At 36.7% G+C, this 13,954-nt stretch overlaps 2 gene segments (V, D, J or C); one reads left to right on the top strand and one right to left on the bottom strand.

Moving 5' to 3' along the window:
* Positions 1-9,545: 9,545 nt before the first annotated feature.
* Positions 9,546-10,630, bottom strand: LOC127431737 (immunoglobulin kappa variable 4-1-like). The segment is given in 2 exon segments: positions 9,546-9,885; positions 10,012-10,630. Coding segments are annotated over 2 exon segments (378 nt in total).
* On the top strand, positions 10,475-11,958 carry LOC127431675 (Ig lambda chain C region-like). The segment is given in 3 exon segments: positions 10,475-10,483; positions 10,580-10,631; positions 11,491-11,958. Coding segments are annotated over 3 exon segments (378 nt in total).
* Positions 11,959-13,954: the final 1,996 nt, after the last annotated feature.

Below are 13,954 nucleotides of genomic sequence, written 5' to 3' on the forward strand. Positions count from 1 at the left end.
AAGAGATCAGACTTTTTTTTTTTTTTTTAATCTTTGGGGAAACTGAATTTAGTTTTCTGTCTGACAGTCACACAGGCATACATACACTTTTCCTGTGTAGTATCAGTATTTTTTTGGTCAGACAGCCCTTGCTAGTAGCTGGATATTATGGTTCCAGAACTGTTCATCTGGCTCAGTTCAGAATATTACTGAGGTGTAACTTATTTAGGTTTGATGCATGAAAAAAATAAATGTTTTCTTTTTTCTTTTTTTATTATAATTATTTATGAAATGTGTTGAATTTAGGATTATTCTTTGCACACAATCCTTTGTGGTGTTTCAGAGTTGTAGTTATGAACCCAAATAAGCAAACTAGATTCCTGTAGCCCAACTCTGATAAATTGTATACCTTAGATGCAGTATAAGACGCATTGGGAAAGCATCTGGCAAATGAATTTTACAAAAGAGAAAATTTGCTAGATGGAAGTTTTTTAAATTAAAAAGAACTTCAACTTTTAGCACCCTGTCTAGCTTTTTTAGAGCAAGAACGCATTTGGTCTGAACGCTCCCCCACCCCCCACAAAAAATATCCTGTAATTTACGGACTCAAGTGGGATTTTACTTCAATACATGTCAATATATTAATTTAAGTTAATGGTGATGGGTATCAGTTATATTTTGATGAAAGATTTGTAAGCCTGTGATTAGCTATGCTAGTTGACTTTCATCACAACAGGGACTAAAAGTGGTTCAAGAAACGAAAACTGAAAATGAACGATAAATGGTTTATCAGAGTAAATTATTGGAGTTACACCACTTGCTGTTGCCCCAAAAAAAATGGGGTTTCACTCTTTTAAATGGAACATGATGAGCATGTGCTTTGATTCTGAAGGCAACTGCTACATCACACAACTCTTTGCCTAATTGCACGTTGTAGATGTAGTCTTTCGTGACATGCTGCTGAAGACCTTTTTGGCAACTATATACAGTGGCAAGAAAAGTAAGTGAACCCTTGGATTTAATAACTGGTCGATCCTCCTTTGGCAGCAATAACCTCAACCAAGTGTTTCATTTAGCTGCAGTTTAGAACTGTACAATGTTCAGAAGGAATTTTGGACCATTCTTCTTTACAGAACTGCTTCAGCTCAGCCATATTCTTAGGATGTCTGGTGTGAACAGCTCTCTTGAGGTCATTCCACAGCATCTCTATTGGGTTAAGGTCTGGGTTCTGACTGGGACACTCCAAAAGATGGATTTTCTTTTCTTGTAGTCATTCTGTAGTGGATTTACTTTGATGTTTAGGATCATTGTCCTGCTGCATCACCCAACTTCTTCTGAGCTCCAGCTGGCATACAGCCACCCTTACATTATCCTGTAGGATATCTTGATAAACTTGGGAATTCATTTTCCCCTCGATGATGGCAAGCTGTCCAGACCCGAAGGAGCAAAGCAGCCCCAAATCATGATGCTCCCTCCACCGTACTTCACCGTTGGGATGATGTTTTCATGTTGGTAGTGATGGGCAGTAGCTTTGCTACAAATAGCAAAGCTATTAGCTTAACTACATTTCAGAGAAGCGAAGTGTTAGCTTCGCTAGTTTTTAAATCAATTAGCTTTTCAGTAGCAAAGCTATATTTTTGACAAGGTTGCGGCGTAGCATTGAGAAAAGCTACACCAGTACATCATGCCTTGTACCCGGTGTTTACTATCGCCAATTTTGAATCAAAACTAAAGATGTCCATCACAATTGAATTGCTCATCTGAGCCGGTTTTTTAAAATGAATGGGTAACTCATGATAGGAAAGCAGTCTGAATCGGTTCACAATTCAATCTGAATGCCTCAGAAAGCTGCTGAATCATTTGTGCGCGCTCTCACTTGCCAATAAACTCATGGAGTATTTTGTAACACGGAAAATAAAAATAACGCTGGTTGCAGTGGATCTACAATCAATGGAAATGAAACCTGCAAATGCGTCCTATCGTTTACCAGTGATAAAGAAGATCTTTATAAATTTCAACACATTTGCAGCTTGTAAACAACTTCTGCAGGTAAATATATTTTCCAACCAAAAGAGTATCAAAACACGTATTAGCCTACACGAAAACACATAAAAAGTACCATGACATTACCATGTTTTTTGGACATGTACCATTACCTGGACGCACTATGTTAATACAATGGTAGACTATATGAATATGGTAATCATATAGCGAAGAACCATGGTATTTTTTAATTACTTTGAAGCACCATGTAAATACAATAGTATATGAATATGGTAATCATATATCAATTTACCATGGTAATAACATGGTATTCTTTGAAGTACTTTGAAGCACCATGCAAATACAGAATGGTATATAAATATGGTAATTATATGTTAAAGTCAGGGCCGTAGCTAGTGGGGTGAAAGGTGGTAACGATTCTAGGGGCCCACATGTCAAGGGGGGACCCACAACAACTTCTAAACCATATTTTTTAATAGGAAAGGGGCCCAGAATACCTTGCTACGGTCCTGATCAAAGTACCATGGTATTACCATCTGATAACATCAGAAATCACATTGTTATTGCCCAGATGTGCTCACGCACACACACACACACATGAAATATGGCCTCTGATGATATATCCTGTAATTCTGTATCCAGCTGCTTTATTTCTGTATTGTATAGATGAATATATAGATGAATAGTATACTGTATGTACACAGAGTTTTTATACAGGAATGTGCAAATTAAATTATGTTTAAATGGGTATGGGTTTGTAGAGGAAGTGGTCTAAATCTGAAAAATAAAATGTAAAAATTTTGATTTTTCATACTGAACACACGTTTGTAGAGGTAGCAGAATAAATATGAAAAATAAAATGTAAAAATGGTGACTATAAATGTTGAACACATGGGTTTGTAGAGGAAGTAGTATGTCTAAATATGAATTTACATGTTTGTTCTTTACGTGCACATGCTGGTACGTATTGCACCATATTGTATACTTGTATTGCACTAAACTGTAATATACTGTACCAAGGCTTTGATAAACATCATTTGAATAAGTCTTTTAGGTGCTTTGTCTATGATGGTATGCTCTGTGCATCTGCGGTTGAAAAAAATCTGAAGTAGCTTAAATGTAGCAAGCTACTTTTGGTGTGTAGCTTGTAGTGTAACTTGCTACTTTCTCTGAAGTGTAGCTTTTAGCTTAGCTTAACTAATATTTCTGTTGAGTAGTTTGTAGCTAAGCTTGCTACATTTTTGGAGTAGCTTGCCCAACACTGTATGTTGGTATGCGATCCCTTTTTTTACGCCATACGTAGTGCTGTTTGTTCTTCACAAGCAATTCAACCGTAGTTTCATCTGTCCACAAAACATTTTCCCAGTAGCGTTGTGGAGTGTCAAGGCTGTCTTTGGCAAACTTCAGGTGCGCAGTAATGTTTTGTTGGAAAGCAGTGGCTTCCTTCATGGTGTCCTGCCTTTGACACCATGCCTGTTTAATGTTTTCCGTATAGTAGACACATGAACAGAGATGTTAACCAGCTGCAATGATTCCCTCAAGTCGTTTAGCTGATTTATTTATTTTTTATTTTTTTTAGCTCATTGAGCATTATGCCGTGTGCCCTTTGAGTCATCTTGGCTGGACGTCAATGTCTAGGGAGAGTAGCCACAGTATTAAATCATTTCCATTTATAGACAGTTTGTCTAACTGTCTGACAGATGAATATCTATGTTCTTCAAGATAACATTTTAACCCTTTCCAGCTTCATGTAAAGCAACAATTCTTGATCGTAGGTCTTCTGAGATCTTTTTCTGCGAGGCATGGTCCACGTCAGCAGATGCTTCTTGTGAATAGCAAACATAAAATGTTTGAGTGCTTTTTATAAGTCAAAGTAGCTCTAACCCACACCTCCAATCTCATTTCATTAATTGGATGCCAGGTTTGCCAACTCCTGACTCTAATTAGCTTTTGTTGATGTATTTAGAGAAGGGGTTCACATACTTTTTACAACCTACACTGTAAATGTTTGAATGATGTATTCAATATGTACAAGAACAATACAATAATTTTTGTGTTATTAGTTAAAACAGACTGTGTTTGTTCATTATTGTAACTTAGATGAAGATCAAACCAGCTTTTAAGACAAATTTATACATAAATGCAGGTAATTCCAAAGGGGTTCACATACTTTATCTTGCCACTGTATAATTACTACACATACATGCACGATTAATCCAAATGCAAGGAAAAATATTGAGGTTAAAAGTACATTTCTCAGTTGTTTCCAAGTCTTCACTGAATTATTGTTAGAGATGATGGATCATGAAATAATATAATTCAGATGTATATTTTAAATATTTGTAGGGATATATATAATATAAAGAATGCATTTATTGAAATGACTTTTTATTTTTATTTTTATCTAGGCTAGTGTATACATTGCTTGTTATGATTCTATGCTGCTAATTCCCCCACATGGGACAAAAAATGATTGCTTATTTTTGCTTATTTTGGGTGAGGCAAGTCCCTTATTTTGGGCTTGCTTTTCTTGCAAGATCTGGCAACACTTCAACTGGTATATCACCCAATTTTAGCACAGAGTACTGTCATTTAAAATAATGCTAGCCAATGCTAAGCTAGTTAAGCTAAGCCAATGATACAATAAGTTACTCTCATTTATTATTGATTAAACTGTTTTACGTTTATACAAGTTTGTATAAGTTTATATAAGAACATTTTTCATGATAGTCCCAAACCATAAAAGAATCATCTATTAATCATAATTGTACTAGTATAAACATATTAATTACATAATAATAACTCATATTAATGATATAAGACAATCGTGTTGATTTGTCCTTTTCTATGTTTCTTTACTCTTGAATCTATTTTTACACTGTCCCAATGAACCCCACAACTTGTACAACCCCACAAATACATAGCATAACTTTAATAATTTATTGACAAAAGTCAGTAAATATTTTGTGACATTAAATGTTATTTGTTTTTTGTTTTTTAACCTAAGAACTAGTGTTCGTTCCACCAAAGACATTCGACAAAGTATAAAAAGTAGCCGATGCCAACCAAACCCGGTCTCCCCTGTTTTACCTGTAAAGCACTTTGGTCAAATTATGTTTTTCTTTTTAAATGTGCTATAGAAATATGTTCATAATTAATAATAATTCAAATTCATTTAACTTAACGCATAATGTAATGAATAAATCTTTAATACTGTGACAATGAGGGAGGGAGTCTAAAGGTGCGTCCCAAACCGCACACTTCTGCACTATTTTACATCATATTGTAGTGTAAGTAGTGCGAGTAGTATGTTTACACTGAAAATGCAACAAAAAGAAGTGTACTTTGAGTACCCGGATGATGCACTTTTTCAACCGTCAAAACGGAGTGTGGAATGTTGGCAGAGGTGGGCAGAGTAGCCAAAAACTGTACTCAAGTAAAAGTACATTTACTCAAGTAGAAGTAAAACTACTAACATAAATAATTACTTGAGTAAGAGAACTCAAGTATCCAATTAAAAGAGTACTCAAGTAGTGAGTAACTCGTTACTTTCACAAATTACATAATGGACATTAACTCCCACATATTCCATTACATAATGCACATTTAACACGTATTACAGAATGTGACGAGGAGGAGGGCGTGGCCGGGCCGTGATGGAGCACGGCCGGCGCTGAATCAGCTGATCAGCGGGAGAGCGAGATGAGGGGCGGCCGGAGACGCCGGTTCAAGAGAGAGACACACGCGGATGTTTGTTATGTTGGTTTTATGTTGAGTTTTACATTAATCATTATGTTGACTGTAACAGGTAAAGGTTGGGCAGGGAGGAGGCAGGAACCGGATGAACAGTCAACATAAACATCCATCCATCCATCCATCCATCCATCGAGTGAGACTCCTGGAGCCAAATATTTTCAGTCCAAGACCACAAAAGCCCAGCCACTTTCTGCTCAAGCTGTTTGAGGCCACGTCCACACTGTGTTTTATTTATGTTTATTTTGTTTTGTTTTTTAACCATGGATGGTATATAACCTGCCCCAATGGAGCCCAGTTAAAGTTCAGTCTATTATCTTGAGATTTAAGGTGTCTCTTCTGATCAGGGATCTGCCTGAATGGAGATCCCTGTGGTGGACACCATGCTGAAGGCAAATGTGCTAACTTCTCTATCTAGTTGACTTCTGTGGTTCTTGATAAAGTCCCTTAAGGTCTGACACTGTTTAAGTCTCTCCAAACTCATGATGTTCTGCTGTGGCTCCTCAAACCTTTCATAGATCAATGACATGCACTGACAGGAAGCTTCTTCATAAGTAGAAGTAACCCCACGTTCATTTTAAAGAATATGGATCTTAAAGAAAGTACATTCTGAAATCGAAAGGTGCAGGACGTAGTCGGCAAAGGAAAAAATATAGAATAAAAAACAGGACTGAACCGTGGATTCAAAACGAGTTTGATCTACTTCATCTGTTTGGTTCAGGCCAGATGGACCGGGGATCTCTTCCACAGGAAACTGGCTTTCATCATCATTTTTCCTCCAGTGACTTATTGCAATGTAACACAAAAGTCAACTTATCTTCTGTTTTACTGTATGGTCTGAAATATAACAAGCTCATGTAAACTGAAATCAATTAACTTGAGCTGTAAGCTGCATGACCACTTTTATATAATGCAGCAAAAGATTCTGAAACAACATTCAAAAGGAGCACAGGCTTTACAATTCTGGATGAATGTAGGAATGGAGATCTCTGTGGTGGACACTATGGTGAAGGCACTGTTTGCAGCATCAGCTTGTGTCAACTTCTCATCTAGTTGACCTCTGTGGTTCTTGATAAGTGGCTTTTTTAAGGTCTGACATGGTTCCAGTTTCTCCAATCATGTACTGATCTGGTTCCTCAAACCACTCATACAGTTCTATAATAATGTAGCTTGTATAAAAGACTTTTTCATTAGCAGCGTCTGGTTCACTGTATGGCGAGATAGTAAATGTGTCTCTGAGATGAACAGATTTCACTGCAGGTGTTTGAGTGACTGTCACTGAACCTCTTGATTCTACAGAAGGACAAAATATTAATATTAGTAAAAGTTCAGACAAACTGGTTTCCTTTTCGGTGGGAAATAATTTCTAGCACACATGATCAGTCATATAGAGTAGTATGAGTTTCATTTTAATTTGTTCTTACCTCTAAAACAGCAGCTAGTTAACATCCAGATGAAGATGGTGATGACAGTCATGATTGCTGTGGATTTATATTTTGGATGAAGAAGTTCTCAGTCTTCAGTCTTCAAACTCACTGAACTATTAAAAACTCCCAGACAACTGAAGCATGTGCTGCCAATGCAAAGTGTCTAAATGTGAATTAGTTTTAAAGGTCACGTCAGATAATGCAAAAAAAAAAAAAAAAGAGTTAGATGTTACTTATGTTGTGAGTTTGCATCTAAACAATTAAACATTTTGTCTTTGTCTGATGTTACAGGTCTCTGGTAATTCAAATGGCACAATTAGATATGAGAGTGAGCTCCATCAATATATGAAACGGTAAAATTGTTACGGGTCAACATGATGAATGAGGTCAAAGGTCAGAAGCAGGGACTAAAAACGAAATGTTCTTCATTCAGTGCGTGAGTGTTATATCGCCTGACGGGGGGCAGACTTCTTCCCTACATTGCAGTGATGCAGCAGTTTCCTTCAGGATCAAAACATGTTTCATTATACAAAAATAATAAAGTTTCTGAACAACATACATTTGTGACAAAAAATACAATTCACTACTTAAAGTGTCTTTCTACTAACAGAGAAAATTAGATGTAGTATTTGATCAAGAAAGTCTTTTGGTGAAGTTTTACACATTTAAAATGGTTTTGAGACATTAATAGTTGAAAAGATGCATTTACTGGTAAAACTAAATGAATCCTCTTGTGGTTTGAACATGGTCACTGGAGACAGATCTGATCTATTCTGAGAGAAACAGAATCATTCCACACTGACAATGCAAATGTGATTTTCACCTCACACTCGCAGATTCACTGTTTGATTGGTTAAATGATCTGAACTGGAACACACCGGTTTCACTTCTGCTCTATAGAGTCGTTAATCGTTTTTGAAAACAGCCCGGGAACCACCGGCACCGGAACGAGTTTTGAAGTGGGGTGGCAGCAAACCGGGCTGGTTGTGATGTCATCACAACAACATTCTGCACTCAATATGTCCAATTTATACAAAATAATAAAAAAAGAAATTAATTTGGCCAATTTATACAAGACCAGCTTCAAAGATTGTCAAAAGCAAAAAGCACAGTGACTGACTAGTTATTTATCAACATACACAGTTTGAATGCTGAAGTAATCTAACTAAACAGATTCAAATCCTCGCCGACACAGAGAGAGACTGGCTATACACTTGTCATTATATTCACAGTTCACACATACCTTTGAGGCATTTGTCTTCATTTTCAGATAATACTGGAACACTGTATTGGTTCAACTGTGTGTTCTTGTGTGTGGGTCCCTCTGTTTTATGTGTCTGTTTAATCATTTGACAGTCTTTTATTGTTCATCTGCATTTAACAACATTAAACAAGCACAATATGCCCTGTGTTTTATACCTTTTTAAAGCAGCATATTGCATTTGACATTATGTGACTTGAAGAGGTAAGGGTTAAAGTTATTTCCTCATCCCCAATAATAGGATACAAAGGAACATTTGTTCATTATTCTACTTTATCTAATTCTGCTGACTTTATAACTGATCTTCGATATAAATTTTGTCTTACTGTGAATATATTCAAATTTCCCTCTTAAAAGAAGAATAACATGAAACCCACATAGGTTTTAAAACACAGTTATTTTACATAATAAGCTTGATAATATTGTGCAAACAGTATATTGTCATTCTAAGACTATCATATAAGTCATTTAATTTAAGTTATAACTGCTTAAATAAACATCTGGACTTGTGTATACCGGAACATATCCTTATTGTTCAACACGCATCTACAAACAACACAGAATGGCAGTGACAGCAGCACGCCCTCATCCACTTTCATTCATTTCTGGCTTTTTTTAATTAGGTTCAGGGTTTTTTGTAGATCAGTGATTTACACGTTTATCTATTTAAATGAATATCAGGTGCTAAAACTACAACAAATTATATTCTCCAGAGACTCCAGCACTAGATGAATCTATTTGAATACCTGAACAACATGTATGTGACATCACCTCTCACTTTATATGAGCCTGTCCAATTGAGGGGGTGAAACAAGTCAAATGTTTAAAGTTATGAATTACATTAAAATATGACATCTGTGAAACAAATGTTTTATGTTTGTATGATGCTGTATTCACATGGATAGGTGTCGGTAAAGTTTAAGACTAGTGTCATATCAGCCAGTAAAACATAAACCAAAAATTACTGAATTTATAATAAAATGTGTCATCCAGTTTCATATTTAGTGTTGAGTGTGAAATATTAAAATCAAAAACTTTGTGTCCATGTCAATTTATAATGTAACATTCAGAGAAACTGTTTCTGTATCAGTAGTTCCTCTTTCACTGAAGGAGGTTTTTGTACGACTCTTTATCACTGTGTGAACACATTACCACTGTGAACACTCTGACAGTAATAATGTCCTGCATCTTCAGTCTGGACTCCACTGATGGTCAAAGTGAAATCACTATTAGATCCACTGCCACTGAATCTAGATGGAGTTCCAGACTGCAGGCTGTTGGTCCAATATATGAGGAGTTTAGGAGCTTCTCCAGGTTTCTGTAAGTACCAGCTCAAGAGGTATCCCACACTACTGGACCGGTACACATCACTGCTGGTTTTACAGTTTATTTTAACTTGTTGTCCTGGTTGAGCTGCTGTTGTTGAGGGACTCTGAGTGACTGTGATCTGTCCATTACACTCTGAAACACATAATAAAATAAACAGAACTTTTCAATATTATTTCAAAAGAGCGTTTTGACCCTTGAAATAATAATAATAATAAAAAAACTTTTAAATTTGTGAAATGCACTGAAATAGATTCTCACCAGCAATGAAAAGCAGTAGAGAGCAGATAATGAGAGCGTGTGCTGTCATCTTTACTGTGAATGAGTGAGAACTGAAGGAACAGTGATGTTGGTTTGACAGTCCTGACTAACAGACAGTCTGATATTGTGCTTTAATCAGAGGGGTGGGACACACATTCAAAACTGTTTCCTCTCACCAGAAAATGTGACCGTTACAGGAGAACAGCAGAAATAAGAAACAATTACATGTCAAATTACATTCATACATTTCAATCTTTATCTTTTAGTTATTAATTCCAATTGCTTGAAATTCGAATGATTTTTGCTCATTGTGGAAATCTCAGGAGCATTCAGTAGATCAAAGTAAATCAAATGAGTTGTAGAGTGGAGTTATTACATTGTAATAAACATGTTGTATATCATTTGGAATGTAATATGTATCTTTTTATTGTATTTTTTAAACAGTAGTTGATCACAATATGAAATGAATCATGTTTGAATGTGTGTTGTGTAAAGATGTGTTTGTGATCATGTGTTTAAAGTGCAGTTAGTGAAGCGCTCAGAGGTTTTTGTACAGCTGTTCTATTAGTTTGTATCACTGTGGTACACTTTCGGCAGCGGCACCAGACTGGATGTTGGCAGTAAGTAAATCATCAAATCATCATTTTAATGTTATATGTGTTTTTATAATGTGGAATGTGTCAGTTTTATGTTGAATTGACACACATATGAGTTCAGTGATTTGTCTCACTTTTTTAAAATTTCATGATTTTTATTTATATTTCTTTATTTATTAATAATATCTGATTAGACAGATTGAATAATTTGGCTGTTTTTCAAGAAATGAAGGTGAACTTTAAAGACACTTAATTTACACTTTGTCAGCACATGTGAATTCGTTGCTCGTACAGAAGTGAGATGTTATTCAGTTTTTGTAACTGTTAAATGGCTCTGTGTTTAAATTACTAACATTATCAAGAGTTCATAAAAATGCTCCTTCAATATGAAATGTTTCTTAATGTAATATGTAAGATATAAAGTTTTACTGTAGGAATTCTTTCACCAAATTAACTGTTAAAAGTTCATCATTGTACAGAATTTTCTTTTCTATTCTCTTGAGGTTGGGCAATGTCTTTTCATAGTTATTTCTTAATGTAGAAAGAGAAATTGATGAAAGAAAAATATTCTTCAACTTCTGTGTAAGTCTAACTGCAATCATATAAAGATATGTGAACTTTATTAATAATTTCATCAAACCGTCAAACTGACATCATTTTGGTAATTCAGAGTCTTTGGAGAAAAAAATTGTTCTTTATATGAGCGAACAGATCAACATGAAGAAAAATCTTGCAGATTAATGTTGAAAGTTTTCAATTATATCTTTAAAAATCGTATAAAAAAAATATAAAAATATATAATTTACTAATGTAATTTCTTTTGTATCAACCTGGAGAAAGAAATCTTTTCTTCTTTTGAAGTTGTCTATTGTGTATTTGTCAGGCATCACTCGTCCTAAAGTGAGCGTCCTGCCGCCCTCCAGTGAAGAGATTTCCACAAAGAACACAGCAACACTGATGTGTGTGGCCAACAAGGGCTTCCCCTCAGACTGGAGCCTGAGCTGGAAGGTGGACGGGAGCAGCAGGTCTGAGAAGAGCAGTGCTGGGGTCCTGGAGAAGGACGGTCTGTACACCTGGAGCAGCAGTCTGACTCTCTCTCAGGAGGAGTGGATGAAGGCGGTCACAGTGAGCTGTGAGGCCAAACAGAAAGACCAGCTGTCAGTCACTGGAGAAGTGAGGAGAGATCAGTGTTCTGAGTAGATCCTCTGGATTCTCTTCTGCTCTTCTCACTCATGTCTCACATGGAGACTAACAGTGGCCTTCTATTCACCCAAGTATATGTGTGCTTTTGTCTTTCAGTGCTCATCCTCTCTTGTCAAAATTCAATAAACAAATAAACGATTCAATTATTTTAAGTTTCCTGTCTTTGTTATTTGAATAGTTGATTAATTTATATTATTTGTGTCATTTGTTTGTTCAGTTAGCTCACATTTTATAAATAAACTTCACTCAATGAACCATGAAAACACCTGCAGAGACATTTTGAAACAAGACTGTGTAATCAAAATAGGAAACTCAAACATATAGTACATATAAACTCAGCAAAAAAAGCAACATCCTCTCACTTTCAACTGCTTTTATTTTCAGCAAACTTAACATTTGTAAATATTTGTATGAACATAAAAAGATTCAACAACTGAGACATAGACTGAACAAGTTTCACAGACATGTGACTAACAGAAATTGAATAATGTGTCCCTGAACAGTCAGTATCTGGTGTGGCCACCAGCTGCATTAATTGCTGCAGTGCATCTCCTCCTCATGGACTGCACCAGATTTATCAGTTCTTGCTGTGAGATGTTACCCCACTCTTCCACCAAGCCACTTGCAAGTTCCCAGACATTTCTGGGGGGAATGGCCTTAGCCCTCACCCTCTGATCCAACAGGTCCCAGACTTGCACAATGGGATTGAGATTCGGGCTCTTCGCTGGTCATGGCAGAACACTGACATTCCTGTCCTGCAGGAAATCACGCACAGAATGAGCAGTATGGCTGGTGGCATCATCATGCTGGAGGGTCATGTCAGGATGAGCCTGCAGGAAGGGTCCACATGAGGGAGGAGGATGTCTTCCCTGTAACGCACAGTGTTGAGATTGCCTGCAATGACAACAAGCTCAGTCCGATGATGCTGTGACACACCGCCCCAGACCATGACGGACCTCCACCTCCAAATCGATCACGCTCCAGAGTACAGGCCTTGGTGTAACGCTCATTCCTTTGACGATAAACGCAAGTCCGACCATCACCCCTGGTGAGACAAAACTGCGACTCGACAGTGAAGAGCACTTTTTGCCAGTCCTGTCTGGTCCAGCGAAGGTGGGTTTGTGCCCATAGTTGTTGCCGGCGATGTCTGGTAAGGACCTGCCTTACAACAGGCCTACAAGCCCACAGTCCAGCCTCTCTCAGCCTGTTGCGGACAGTTTGAGCACTGATGGAGGGATTGTGCGTTCCTGGTGTAACTCGGGCAGTTGTTGTTGCCATCCTGTACCTGTCACGCAGGTGTGATATTCGGATGTACTGATCCCGTGCAGGTGTTGTTACACGTGTTTTGCCACTACAAGGATGATCAGCTGTCCTTCCTGTCTCCCTGTAGCGCTGTCTTAGGCGTCTCACAGTACCGACATTGCAATATATTGCTCTGGTCACATCTGCAGTCCTCATGCCTCCATGCAGCATGACTAAGGGACGTTCATGCAGATGAGCAGGGACCCTGGGCATCTTTCTATTGGTGTTTTTCAGAGTCAGTAGAAAGGTCTCTTTAGTGTTCTAAGTTTTTATAACTGTGACCATAATTGCCTACCGTCTGTAAGCTGTTAATGTCTTAATGACCGTTCCACAGGTGCATGTTCATTAATTGTTTATGGTTCATTGAACAAGCATGGAAAACATTGTTAAACCCTTTACAATAAAGATCTGTAAAGTTATTTGCATTTTTACAAAATTATCTTTAAAATACAGTGTCCTGAAAAAGGGACATTTCTTTTTTTTTTTTTTTTAGTTTAGTATAGTAGAGTAAATGTTACAATATATTAAGAAGTTTTACTTACAGTCATACAGTGTCCAAGAGACCAATTGTGAAAAGTTTGCATTTTAAATAAAAATATATATATATATATATATATATATATATTTTATCAAATTGTATTATCTGCATAAATATTTGAGGTGAATTGAAAGATAAACACAATTTCTGACATATACACTAATGACAGCATGCACTCAAACTGACATGAAACTGATATGTTGGTGCAGCTATCATTATGAGGACTCTCCATAGACATAATGGTTTTTATAATGTATAAACTATAGATTCTATCCCCTACCCCTAACCCTAACCCTAAACCTAA

Source organism: Myxocyprinus asiaticus, chromosome 41, assembly GCF_019703515.2.
Source record: "Myxocyprinus asiaticus isolate MX2 ecotype Aquarium Trade chromosome 41, UBuf_Myxa_2, whole genome shotgun sequence".
NCBI lineage: Eukaryota > Metazoa > Chordata > Actinopteri > Cypriniformes > Catostomidae > Myxocyprinus > Myxocyprinus asiaticus.